At 43.6% G+C, this 13,246-nt stretch overlaps 1 protein-coding gene across 9 annotated transcripts in view; it reads left to right on the top strand.

The window, feature by feature from the left end:
- The window catches only part of Znf827 (zinc finger protein 827), a 159,230-nt gene that overhangs the window by 21,052 nt on the left and 124,932 nt on the right, over positions 1 to 13,246 (top strand). For all 9 annotated transcript variants that reach the window (XM_074041232.1, XM_074041233.1, XM_074041231.1 and 6 more), the window contains exon 2: positions 10,403 to 11,455. In XM_074041232.1, coding sequence (XP_073897333.1) covers positions 10,403 to 11,455 — 1,053 coding nt within the window. The remainder of the gene's footprint in view (positions 1 to 10,402; positions 11,456 to 13,246) is intronic.

Raw genomic sequence — 13,246 nt, 5'->3', positions numbered from 1 at the left:
ACTTCTGATTGCTTGAGGGGACAGATTCTATATGCTTTTTGTAGCATGGAGGTGCTTGACAGGGTGAGGGAGCAAGTAATCAATCCGCCGGCTAACCAGTGCCATTTTGGTCATAGATTGGCCTTTTGGCAAGTGGATATTTTGAACTGTCCTTTTGTTATTAATTTCTTACAACACATTTAAGAATAAGTATATATTTTTGTTTGGAGATTTCTAAACAGCTCTAGTTTATAGAAGGCTTCTCTTGCTAATACCTTTTGAAAAATCTGTCATTTGAAAGATATTTGGCTGAAGTTTAGACACAGGCAAAAGTAATCTCATAGTCCACTCCTGCTTCTAGCAGCCTCAGGATTTAATGCTGACTGGCAGTGAGCAGTTGTGTGCAGGAATGTCTACCTTAAGTGAAGATAGCATTACTAACTGAGCCTATAGTTCAGAATCCAGAGGTGAAAAAATTCAGAGAGATGTCTGAGACCTCCATCTAAATTTAAGTGCATTAGTTATCTGAGGCTGCCATAACAAAGTCATCTAGTAGTTTTCACAACAGGAATTTATTCTCACAGTTCTGGAGGCTGGAGGTTCAAGACCAGGGTATCGGCAGGCCATACTCACTCTGGAGGCGTAGGGGAGGATCTGTCTCAGGTGTTTCTCCCAGTTTCTGAAGCTCTTTGGCTTGTGGCAGTGTAACTCAGCCTTTCTGTGGGGTTCACCCTGGTGCATGTCTGTGGCAGTGTCCAGATTTCTCCTGTTTGCAAGGACAGAGGTCATGTTGGATTAGGGATCCACCCTAATGACTTCATCTTAACTTGTTCATCTGTAAAGCCCTATTTCCAAATAAGGTCACTTTCACAGATACTGGGGTTAGGGCTGGAACATCTTTTGGTCAGACAAAATTTACCCTTGACATCAGGTATCCATCCCTTGTTTGTACACGGTTTTAATGAGCCTGGTTGATTGTTAACTCTGTTTAGAAAGACCAGGAGCTACAAACTCAAAAGAAAGTGTCTTTGCTCAGGGCATAACAGAACAAAAATATTCAAAGGGACTATAAAGGTAGGAACAGTAACTTAAAGCAGTAACTTAAAAGGTGTTGGAAGCCATCTAACATAGACAAGTTGCTGAAAATTTCCACTTGCTCCTGAGACACTTTTATGCAATAAGTGCCAACCTGTTATGTTTTGGGATATATACATTATAAAATCCCATCAAATATAATACAAAAAAGAGTACTTGATAATCCTCTCCTAAGTTTTAGTTATCTGAAGAAGTTATTTTGTCAAGCTGCTCACAGTCTGTTAGATATTATGAAGATTTGTTTGTGATCTGGTTTTGTCAGTCAGTAAGTGTGTGTATTCTATAGGCCATTAATTTTTTGGAACCTTGGTTTCCTGTGAAATTTGCTGATGAATATAAAATTATTTAACTTAGTGGTGGGCTTTTTTGTTTTTTCCAGTGTTCTATGCATGATTGTTCACTCATTCAACAGAAGTTTATTGGGAGCCTACCATGTGCCAGGGCCTGTTCTAGAATTCATTCATTAACTTGAAGAGGATTGCAAGGCACTGTGACTTAGTAACACAAGCATGGGCCATCGAGTTGGAACATCTGAGTTTGTCACTCAGCTATGGGATCTCACTGGCTCTCTCCAGCCTCTGCCTAGAGACTAGCCATTTGGACTGGATCTCCAAAATAATTTATATAACAAAATTGAAATTCAATAAGTAGTTTTTGATACCCTATAGATTTACTGAACAATCCAGGCAAGTTCATTTCCTCTGTGCCTTAACTCTTGTCTCTGAAAGGGGGGTTCGTAGGACTAGTGCTGTTTGCTTTCTGCTCAGGTGTATTTTGTTTTTGAGATAGAGTCTCACTAACTTTGCCTGGGTTAGCCTCAAGTTCTTTTTTCATTTGGCAGTATTGGGGTTTTAAACTCAGGGCTTCACTTCTGCTAAGCAGGCACTCTACCACTTGAGACACTCCGCCAGCTGTAGCCTCAAACTCTTAATCTTTGTACCTCCCTGTCCTTAGTAGCTGGGATTACAAGTATAAAGCGCCACATCTGGTTCATGTTCTTATTTCTCCAAAGCAGATGGGTGTCCAGAGATGAAAATGCCACCACGCTGGAGAAGGACGTTTCTGGAGAATTATGTTTTTCTTTATGCTTTGTGGGAAACACCCCAGTGTTATTAAGTAAAGGCAGACACAGCTATGTATAGAATGTAAAATTTACTTGAAATGTGAGGCAAAAACTCTAAGAAACTTGGAGCTTCCTGCATGAGACTAGCTTCCATCCTAATATCTTCCAGGGTACTGCTTTCTCTTCTTGACCGTTAGGGAAACCTTGGTGGAAAACTTGCTAAATAGATAAATCTCTTCTCTGTTCCATGTTTGATTCATGAGAAAAATGGTATTATAGTTTATAATTTTGAAACTATTTCTCATGATCCTTAAGTCTATTCTTCCTTTTCATTCATGTATTTGACAAATAATCAAGTGCTTACTTGTATTCAGTAGTAGTCTAAGTGCTGGGGATACACCAACAAACAAGACAGAGTTCTTTGTTTAACAGTGACATTTGTTAACTGAGGAAGTGAGGAAATCAGCTATGAGACTGTTGGGAAAAATCTGCAAAGGCTCTGGGGCAGGAGCTTAATTCCTTATCCTGGGAGAGTGGTAGGAGTTGAGGTCACAGATATACAGGTTATATAGGGCCTTGAGGTCAAGGTAAGGGTTTTAGATCTTATTCTGAGAAATTCAAGAAGCTGGTGTTCAGGCTCTGGGGATGGAAGTAATGAAATCTGACATTTTGAAAGCTTATTGTGGCCACTGATTAAGAATGGCAGGGCAAGAATGGGAGGTAAGGAGACCAGTTGAAGGCCAGGGATGGACACCAAGGTGCTAGTGGCAGAATGGAGAATGGTGGGATTTGGGATGTGTATTTAAGGTAGAGCTGACAGAATCAGCAAGTGAAGTAGAATGAGAGGAAGTGGAGAGTGAAGACTGGTGGTAGGGCTTGGGGTCTGAGCACTGGAAGGATGGATGACTTGCCATTTATGTTGAGATGGGATCTTGATAGGAGAGTTAGCTGCTTCCTCGGCTATGGGAAGATGTACCTGGGCCCTTGCTATGCAAATACCAAACTGGTTTACATACAGTTTGGAACTCACTTTAAACATGAGGGAGTTGAAACAGTAACTTCCAAATATTGCTATGGATGAATACTTACCTAGGCCCTGTGCTATGTCAGGTGTGGGGTCTTCTGCTAAGCTCCTTGTTTCTCAGTGCCCTCGAAACACATTTTGCCTGGCTGGACTGGCGACAGGAATCTGGTTGGCTTCCCCGTGCTGGCAGTTTTCAGTAACTACCAGGTTTTCAGTTTTCCTCTTGACCACGCTGACCACAGTTGGGTGCATTGGGGCATTGATGTTTCCATACCTGTAATCTGTGAGCCTTTGTCCTGGGGGGGTCATGTGGTGGCCTTGCATTTACCTCAGACAGTGGACTTGGAGCTCTGAAGACCCCTTTCATTTCAGGCCAACCTGGGGTGGGGGATGTGCAAAGATTACCAGGCTACAAAAGGACATTTTAAAAATTGGCAGAAAAATCAGCACTGAGGTGTTTTTTTTATACCTCACATCATAAAATCAGTTCAGAACAAGAAACCTTTATTACACCTGACAGAGGTGGTTGCTTTTGTCCTCCTGATACCTCTTCCCTCTCCTTTCTTCTGTGACCCACATTGAGCCCATGATAGAACCCGCCCTCTGGCTTCAGTGATAGGCCCAGGGAGGGGAACATGACGTTCAGCAGGCCAATCAGAGGAGGAAAGTCCTTTTTCTTGTGGACAGTCATTGAGAGTGAAACTCCAGAAGTGGCTGCAGCCAGGTTCTCAGCCTTTTGGGAAAAGTGGTCTGGGAGGAAGAAACTGGAGGCAAATGAGAGAGAGCCTGATGGGCTTTTGACAGCCTATCTGATCAGAGCATCATTGTGCCCTTTCATTGTTTGGGACAGGGACTGAGAAAATTCCTTTCTTGCTTCGTGCAGTCCTGCTGGTTGGCTCCCATCCATCACAGAAGTCCCAGTACCCCTACTATGAACAGGACATGGAGTAGGAACCCCAAAATGGCTGCCTCACAATCCTGCCTCAAGCTATTTATCATCTGGTGGCTTGAGTTCAAAACTAGTGAGTGTGATGCGGCGTGTAGACTCTAACTTTAAGGAATCAACAGATGGTGTATTTTTAAAATGTGAAGAATTAAGAATCTAAATCTTTCCTTCATCAGGTTAATTTATCCAACATAAACCACCTGGGTGTGAGCTTTCTGTACATCCAGTGTATTTCCATTTTGATAGTGTGTAGGGGAGAAAGCCATGAGAGGGAATGATTTTCCAACATTAGTTAGGATCATCTTCATCCTTTCACAGCCATTTCCAAAGCCACCTACACTGTTGGAGTTCATTACTCTCGCTTCTGTGCTCGCACAACCTTTGTTATGTTCGTTTGTGGTGGCACCAGCCAATGTGACTTCAGTGCTTGTGCAACCCTTGCTGTCCTGTGGTTTATCAACTGTTGGACCAGACTTTGGGGTGTCTGTCTGGGTTTCCTTGGCATTAAGAACATTTCTCTGAGCATACAAAGTGCTCAGTGTTTGTTGAGTTCAATCAATTATTGGCATTGATTTTGCCAGCAATTTTGTACACAGCCTCCCACCTTTACAAACTACTTTTTAGATAAAGTTGCAGGTAAAAGCTGGCTATTTGATTTGTGGCAGGTTTACAGGGAAAATTAATACTGATAGAGATGTGAGGCAAGTCTAGATATTTAGCTATAGATGTGTATTGGAGAGGGAAAACTCGGAGGATTTTTAGATGAAGGTTAGTTGGCAGGTACCAGGTCAACACACGTGGGGACGTTAGAGATATTGACTGTTGGCCAAGAGTGTTCCCTACACCAGGGCTGTAAGAGATTGAACCACGACCACTGGTAGGAATGGTGTGGGGATAGACTGAGAAATTAGACGTTTAGGTTCCATCTATACTTGTCTAAAACCTAAGCTGTGCTTGCCAAAAGCCTAAGCTAAAAGGCGTGAAAATGACTAGGTATCTTTTTCTTACATATATTGTTTCTGTCTGCCCCCGACTTTTTGAATGAGGATGTTTTGAGTTGAGTATTGGTCCAATTAAATGCATCTGATTAAAACTGTCTGACCGAGAAGAAAGTGGGTTGGAGGCGTTCTCTTCTGAGAACACAGCAAGAGTTGTGAGTATCCAGTTACCCAGTGGTGCTTGGGAACTGAATTATAAATAAATGTGTTAGGTAGTGGAATTTTGTTTTGTTTTCCCCAAAGGAGAAATATTCACAACATGGAAACAAAAATTTATTCAGTGTATTTTCATTTTGCATAATTGCACCATTTTTATTCTTAATTCTTTGAGTTTCTAATTTTTAAAAAGAACACACACACACACACACACACACACACACACACACACACACACACACACACACTGTGTAAACCTGACAAGCAGCAGTGAGAACCTGACAGTTGGAGACAGAGGTTATTGTAAGATTAGCAATGGAAATAGCTTCTCTTTCTGGAGGTTAAAAATAATGTATTTACTAGAAGTTATTTACATTGGCCATTTCTAGGCTTCCCAGGGATGCCTGAGTTAAGAAAGCTGTGAAATCCAGAGGACTCTTTTCCAGGACCTTGCACTGCTTTGTGATTTCCTTGGCTGATTTTGCACTGGTTGACAGACAGGAAAATGAAGGTGTCTTGCTGTTGGGGACTTCTCAGAGTCTGAAAGAGGAGGCAGAAGACAAGGCTTGCGTGTCCTAGAGTTTGTGATGTTCAGGAGAATTATCTCTTCTGATGGGAGAACCTTTTCTCATGATGCAGGGTGAGGGGTGTTGGCTGCCCTGCTGGCTGCTGCAGGGGAGGGAGCTCACTACAGCTGGGCTGGTGCAGCCTCCCCAAGCCTGATCACACTGACCGTGAAAACAGAAGAGCCAGGCAGACAAACTAAATCAGTAAATAAAAATGACAATGAATATTTGTGGGAGAAAACCCTGTAGTTTTGTAAACTGAAAGGCATATTTATTTGAGTATCTTCTGATTTTCCCCTAAACTCTTCCCACTCTCATGTTTATTTCTCTGCATCCTTGATTTGACCTCAGGGGATGCCCAAATAGTTTTAGATACATTTCCCCTCAATGTGCTCTTTTGAGGCCACACATTAAAATTCTTTGGTGCTTTATTATTCGAATAGTTTCAACTTCAATAGCAGCATCTTTGAAACAGTGATTAATAGCATATTATGAGTTTAAAAAATATTCTGATGTATCTGAGTTTTCTGACAGTCCAGAGTGTGTGAATTTCAATGACTGAGTCTGCAAAGAATGGAGGAATGGTTGGTTGAGAAACATATTCTGTTTAAGAAATGCTTTAACTCATTTGTTTGTTTTGGGTTCAAGTTTTGGCAAGGTTGGGAAAGTTGCCTTAAATCTAGAGATTAAGCTGGGCATGGTAGCAAGCAGCTGTAATCCCAGCACTTGGGAGACAAAAGCAGGAGTATCTCGAGTTCCAGGCCAGCTTGGGCTACCTAGTGAGATTCTTCTGTCTCAAAAAAACCAAGGGCTGGGGATATAGCTTAGTGGTAGGCATTGCCTAGCTTGCACACAGCCTTGGGTTCAATCCCCAGCACGGAAGAAACAAAACAAAACAAAAAACACCAGAGATATTAGCCATTTGTATCATTCAAGAATGTTTGCTGTACCCATCACTGCTTGGTAGGATTAGGATCTGAAATGACAGTCCCTTTAGCTTTGGGCAGGGTTTGGGAGGTGGCATGGCTTTGGGGACTTTGCTAGTAGACGTGCCAAACAGTTTAAGAAGTGGAATCAGCTCTTGACCACTGCAACAAAGAAGAGACAGAAAGGGAGTGGAGACCAGAGTTCAGAATCCTGATCCTCACCTCTTAGTGATTTGTCTCAAGATAAAGAGGGAGCACTGTGCTGTGTAGGAGAATCCTTTAGTGATTGCTGATTCAAGAAGATGGAAGAATGGCTGGGGGTGGACTCTTTGCAGGTTGCTGTCCTGGGGGGCCCTGCAGCGGACTGTGCACTGGTTTGCAGAGAACCCCTGGCCAAGTGTCTAGAGATTTGGGGTTCTTGGTTGATAAATTAGTACTAAGTGGCTGTGTGGCTTTGACTGAACTGGTAACTTTAATATATTTAAGAGTCTCAGTAAAATAACAAGATTGGACCTGTGTTTGTAACTCTCCATGGTTCTCAAAACCTTGATTTTTATGTACCTTGTTAGTTGGCCCTTGCTGCGTTAGCTTAGGACCAATGTTGACTAGAGCTAGAGAAAAATAAAATCTAGAAGTATTTAACTTGGAATCCTGTATCTCCTTGTTCGTTCATGGAATGAATGTCAATGAAGATCCAAGAAGAGTTGTAATTCTTACCATAGTGATTTTTAAATCTTTCGCTTTTCTTACTATTTTTAGTAGAGTTCCCATGTGATTCTCTTGAAGGATGAGATATTTAATCCAAAATCAAGAATGGTGGTTTGCTAAAGAAACGAAAATTAGCCCTATTGTTGACATTGATGTTGACTGCTCGGTGTTTGGTAAGAAGCATCCTTTTAAGAAGTCATTGGGGAGATGAGGAGTTAGGGTCACCGGCGACTTCAGGAGAGATGAAAAATGTTAAAATCAAGTGAGCAGAGGCAAATGTGGCAAAATCTCAAGGAACCAGACTGCTTTTAACCAAGAAAATTCAATTTTATCTGCTTTTTTTTTCCCAGCAAATTCCACTTGATATTTTACATTTTCTTGATAACTTAATAAAGAATCTCGGGAAGGAGTTGGAGAACTTTAGCTTAGTGAAAGAGAATTTGTCACTTGTGACATTTCTTCTCTAAATAGCATGGGAAGATCAATGCATTAGCTTATGTAAGGTGTTGGTAGTTCTAGCTGTTTCTAGTCAGAAAGGAAACTGTTAGGGCACAGAAGGTAGCACAATCAGGAATTTGACTTAATCCCTAAACATTCATTATATTCTGCTGGGGACCAGACGTTGTGCTGGCACAGTGTGGGATAGGTAGGTAATAAACCACAATCTCTGCCCTCAAGTAGCGCCATTTTAGAAGAAAAACCAATAACAGATAATTTAGAGTGCTAGAAAATCAGTGCAGCTGAGGCCTGAGAATGTTGGCTGTGCACTCTACGTGTAGACCTCTGACCACTTCTTACCACTGACAGTCACATGAATGAAGCCACCACCATGTCTCAACTGGATTCCAGCCTCCTAGGTGGTCTCCCTGCTCCACCCTTGCACCCTAGCAGCTGGAACAACCCTTTGACAACGTGACTATCAGAGCACTCCTGGGCCCAGCACCCTCCAGTGTTTTCCAGTTTTGCCAGATGTGAAATACCTGTCAATAGTTTATGGTGTCCTACAGTGTTACACACTTCCCAGTGTGCACACATCATCACACACACAGCCATGCTGTCTCTCTGGCCTCCTCCCCCAGGGGCTGACCCTCTTTCACTGCTCTATGCCACTGACTTCCGTACTCTCCCATGGACATACCAGGTTTGTTTCCATGTCAGGGCGTTCACAATGACTGTCCCTCTGCATGGACCACTCCTGTGTGGATAGCTGGTTGCTTTTGTCAAGACTTTGTTCAAATGTGAGCACTCAGTGAGCCCACCCCTAGTGTGCTGTTTAAAATTGCAGCTTGCCCGATACCCATTGCCTTCAGTTCTCCTTGCCCTGGAGGGACAAGGGATAAATGTCCCATAGCATTTGTCACCTTCCGGCATATACTGTATGACTTACTGGTTTTTTGATTTTGTTTATTAACAGTCTACCTCCACTGAAATGAAAGCTCCAAGAAGGTAGGACCTTTGTTCTGCTCAATATTGTTCAATCTGGAACAATGCCTGGCAAGCAGCAAGTACCCCATAATTATTTATTGAATGAATGAATAAATGAAGGCATGAGGAGAGATGAATTGTGACTAAAAACTCTAGGGAGAATTGTTGAGGAAGAAACCTTGGAGCCGGGTATAGAAGGATGAGTTAGGACAGTCAGCTTTTCTGGGGACAGACACTCCAGAAGGACTATCAAAAGCTAAGGTAGCAAAGCCATGGATCTCAGGAATGTGCTCAGAATAGAAAGAAGTTTTACCTGACTGGTGTATGGGGTGCAGAGGGAGTGGGAGTGGGAGACTGATAAATTAATGGGTAGGAAGCAACTCAAGAGGACTTTTAGCTGGGCATCTGTGGCTCACGCCTTTCATCCTTGCTGCTTGTGAGGCTGAGATTGGGAAGTTAGTGGTTCAGTGCTAGCCCAGGCAAAAGTTCCTGAGACCCCATCTCAACTAACAGCTGGGTGTGAAGGTTTGTGGCTGTCATCTCAACTATGCAAGAGGCTGAGATTGGGAGCATCGCAGTCCAGGCTGGCCTGGGCAAAAAAGCAAGACCCTAGCTCACATAACCAAGGCTTAAAAGGGGCTGGAGGCATGGCTCAAGTGGCAGAGCGCCTGCCTAGCAAGGGAGAAGCCCTGAGTTCAAACCCCAGTACTGCCAAAAGAGTTTAGAAAAGGACCGTTTGTGGACTGAAGGAACAAATTCCTAATCTGTGCCTGTGTGTACACAGTAAGCGTGTTGGTGACTGAAATTAAAGACTGTCACACAAGCAGCACGCATGACAGTGGGAGATATTGTCACCGCAAGGGTTCAGCAGTGCAAGTCGTGTTTGCTAATGAGATCTGATTTTTATGGATTCCCTGACTGTTTTTAAAACATGGTCACATGCTTATTAGGACTTACACTTTGTAACACCGGTAAAGTGAGTTAAGCAGGTGTTGTTTACATATTTGGATCACTTTGAAAAAATTAATTGCATGTTATATTGGAAAAAATGGAGCCGCAACCCAGCTAAGTGACCTCCTGAGGTCATGGAGTTAGAAAGTGGGGAAGCAACTTGGACTTCCCACTGTCTTGCGTCTCACACAGTCAGGGTTAGCGTGTCCCTGCTCTGCCAGGAGGCTCTCTAAGTGACACCATTCTAAAGGTGCTGAGTGAGTTTTTACAGGGGTCAAGCTTCTTTCTGTCTTCTCATTCTTGAAAATAGCATTTTTTTCATCCAGTCATGCCTTTATCACATCCAGTTTTCTCTCCTCCATTCAGCTTATCCTGAACAAGTATAGGAGAGATTAACGTGCGCTGCGTGGATGTGTTGTTCCCTTTGAGTCGGCACCTGACATTCTGTCTTCCCGGTGGTTCTTGGGTGGAAGGGAAGAGAACGCATGCCACCAACCTCATGTGGGTGTCTTAGCCACATGCATCGCTCGCCTTGGAAGTAAACTTGATCTTCTTAATTCCCCAGATGTTAGTAGGCAGGACGAGGCGGAGGCAGAGCTCAGCGAAGGAGAAGGCTGGTATGGGAACTCCTCGGAGACCCCGTCAGAAGCATCCTATGGAGAAGTCCAGGAGAACTATTCCCTGTCCCTGGAGGACCGGATGCAAGAGCAGTCCACTTCCCCAGACACCTCCCTGGGAAGCGCGACTCCCAGCAGCCACACGCTGGAGCTGGTGGCACTGGATGGGGAGGCCCTGCGAGACTCCCTGCAGTGCCAAGGCCACCTGTCCCCTGGAGTGTCGTCTTTGTGTGAGGATGACTCCCCGGGTTCCAACAAGGCACTAAGTAGTAACCTGAGGCGGCTGCTGGAGGCCGGTTCCCTCAAACTCGATGCCACAGCCACAGCCAATGGCAGAGTGGAGTCCCCTGTGAACGCTGGCTCGAATCTCTCCTTTTCCCCGCCATCCCACCATGCCCAGCAGCTCAGTGTCCTGGCCAGGAAGCTGGCTGAGAAGCAGGATCAGAATGACCAATACACTCCAAGCAGCCGTTTTATATGGAATCATGGTAAGTGGTTGCCGAACTCCACCACCAGCTGCGGCTTGTCCCCAGACTCGGCCATCCTCAAACTGAAAGCCGCAGCCAACGCCGTGCTGCAGGACAAGTCTCTTTCCAGGACGGAGGACACCATGCGATTTGAGTCCTTTTCTTCCCCCTTTAGCTCCCAGTCTGCCAGTTCCACCTTGGCAGCTTTGTCCAAGAAAGTCAGCGAGAGGAGTCTGACTCCTGGGCAGGAGCACCCTCCTCCTGCCAGCTCTTTCTTGTCACTGGCTTCCATGACCTCCTCGGCGGCCCTCCTGAAAGAGGTGGCAGCAAGGGCTGCCGGCAGCCTCCTGGCTGAGAAGTCATCGCTGTTGCCTGAGGACCCTCTACCGCCACCGCCTTCCGAGAAGAAGCCAGAAAAAGTCACCCCACCACCTCCGCCACCACCCCCGCCACCTCCTCCCCCACCACCGCAATCCTTGGAATTATTGTTACTCCCAGTTCCCAAGGGAAGAGTCTCGAAGCCCTCCAATTCAGGTATGGGATCTTTTCTTTCTTCATCAGGTAAATCTTTTTGACTGTGATCTGTCCCCTCTTTGCAGTTGGATTTCCCTTCTGGGCCTACAAAAAAGCCAGAACACAACAAATAAGTTGAAGTCTGTAGCATAGTAGTCTTTCATGTGTGTGTGACACAAAGGCTTCGCAAATAGCATCGTTTTTGAAAAGTAATGAATAATCTTGGAGACATACAGTACTCCCTCCCTTTCATATGAATGTTGTTTTTTTTTTTTTTGCTCTTACCAAGTTCATGCTAGGTCCTTACCAGATAGATTTAATGGGAGAAGATCAAAGCGTCTTTGTCATGGAGTGCAAGGCGTCACTGAACAGAGGGAAAAAAACCACAGCTTTTGAAATAGTGGACAGAGCCCTGCTGCCTCTGTCACAAATGGACTTTTGTATAATCAGTAACTACTCTGCCCTAATTTATCTTAGTATATGCTTTTATGTTAGCATTTTTATTACTTTTTTGTGGAATTTAAACCTTTTTCACTTATTCTATTCATCTATAATTTGTCATATAAAAACCCTAAAAAATGTTGTCAATCAAATAATCCAAGCATTTCTCGTAGATTCTTTGTTTTATTCAAATCCATTCGGGTTCTGAAGGAATGGAGGAGAATTGGAATTGTGAGCTTTTCCAGTGGAGATGGCCTTCGTGGCAGAGAGCCTGGGCGTGACAGACTTACTCACTTGAGTTCTTATGATGGAAACCTCATTTCATGTACTGGTCTGCTTCAAAACTGTGTGTGTGATGAAACCTGTTCCTGGGGATGGAGGAATGGGGTTTTAGACTTCTCTCCAGGATATCCTGGCAGGCCAGAACAGGAAGTAGGCTGTGTATCCCCTGGTCAGGGTAAACACTGCCATTGTGTGTGTCCAACTAACATTCCATTATTTGTGGCCACACTGGTGAAGAGCATGGATGGAAATAACTTGACTGAATGGTCAGAGCTAACATCAATTCAATGCATTTATGACAAATTGCCATTTCAATTGCTGAGCGAGCCATGTGCCCTAATAATATTACTTTAAGACTTGTGTGAATAGAAGTAGGAAAATGGTTATCTGGGACTTTGGTGACTAAGTGGTGCAAACAGTTCACTCTTGAGTTTGTGAAGTGTCCATAAAATCCCAAAGTGTTTATCAATTCTGTATTTTATTTCTCCTAACTTCTCACCTGCCACCTTGTAAAAGAAAGAGAGAAATGGCTAAAATTAAGAGACAAGAAGGGCAAAGGGAGTTGGGTAATTTTGCAGTGGAGTAAATCACTCCTGATGCATAGACATTTCATTTAGGGGTAACAGCACAGTCTTACCTCTGTGCTGTATGTAAAGAATCATTTTATAAATATTCTGTTTCTGCTTATGGGTACATGTATGAATGGCATTTATAGAACAAGTCATCTGGATGTTAGTTACTTGGAAAAGCTTATATTAATTTAATAATAAGCTTTAGTTGACTGCAGGCAAGGAGGTGACTTATGAAACTGTGTCTCCTGAAGGTGCACTGCAGCGGTTGGCTTGGGTGTAACCAGCAAGAGTTGTGAAATGTAGTTTTTTTTGTTTTGTTTTGTTTTTTACCCAAATGATTAGAAGCATGTAGAGATGAGAAAGAGGTCAGGAGCTTCCAGGGAAGGGTCAACTTTCTGTTTGTTTTGTTGTGGGATATGCAGCCCGGGGACAAAACATGTTCCCTTTTCAGTTGAAATACACTTAATCCATGCCACCAACATCTCCATGGGTTTCTTACCAGAATTTAATGTGGCTA

Source organism: Castor canadensis, chromosome 9 (assembly GCF_047511655.1).
Source record: "Castor canadensis chromosome 9, mCasCan1.hap1v2, whole genome shotgun sequence".
Lineage (NCBI taxonomy): Eukaryota > Metazoa > Chordata > Mammalia > Rodentia > Castoridae > Castor > Castor canadensis.
The sequence above is the reverse complement of the archived record's forward strand: the minus strand, read 5'-3'. Positions and strand labels throughout refer to the sequence as shown.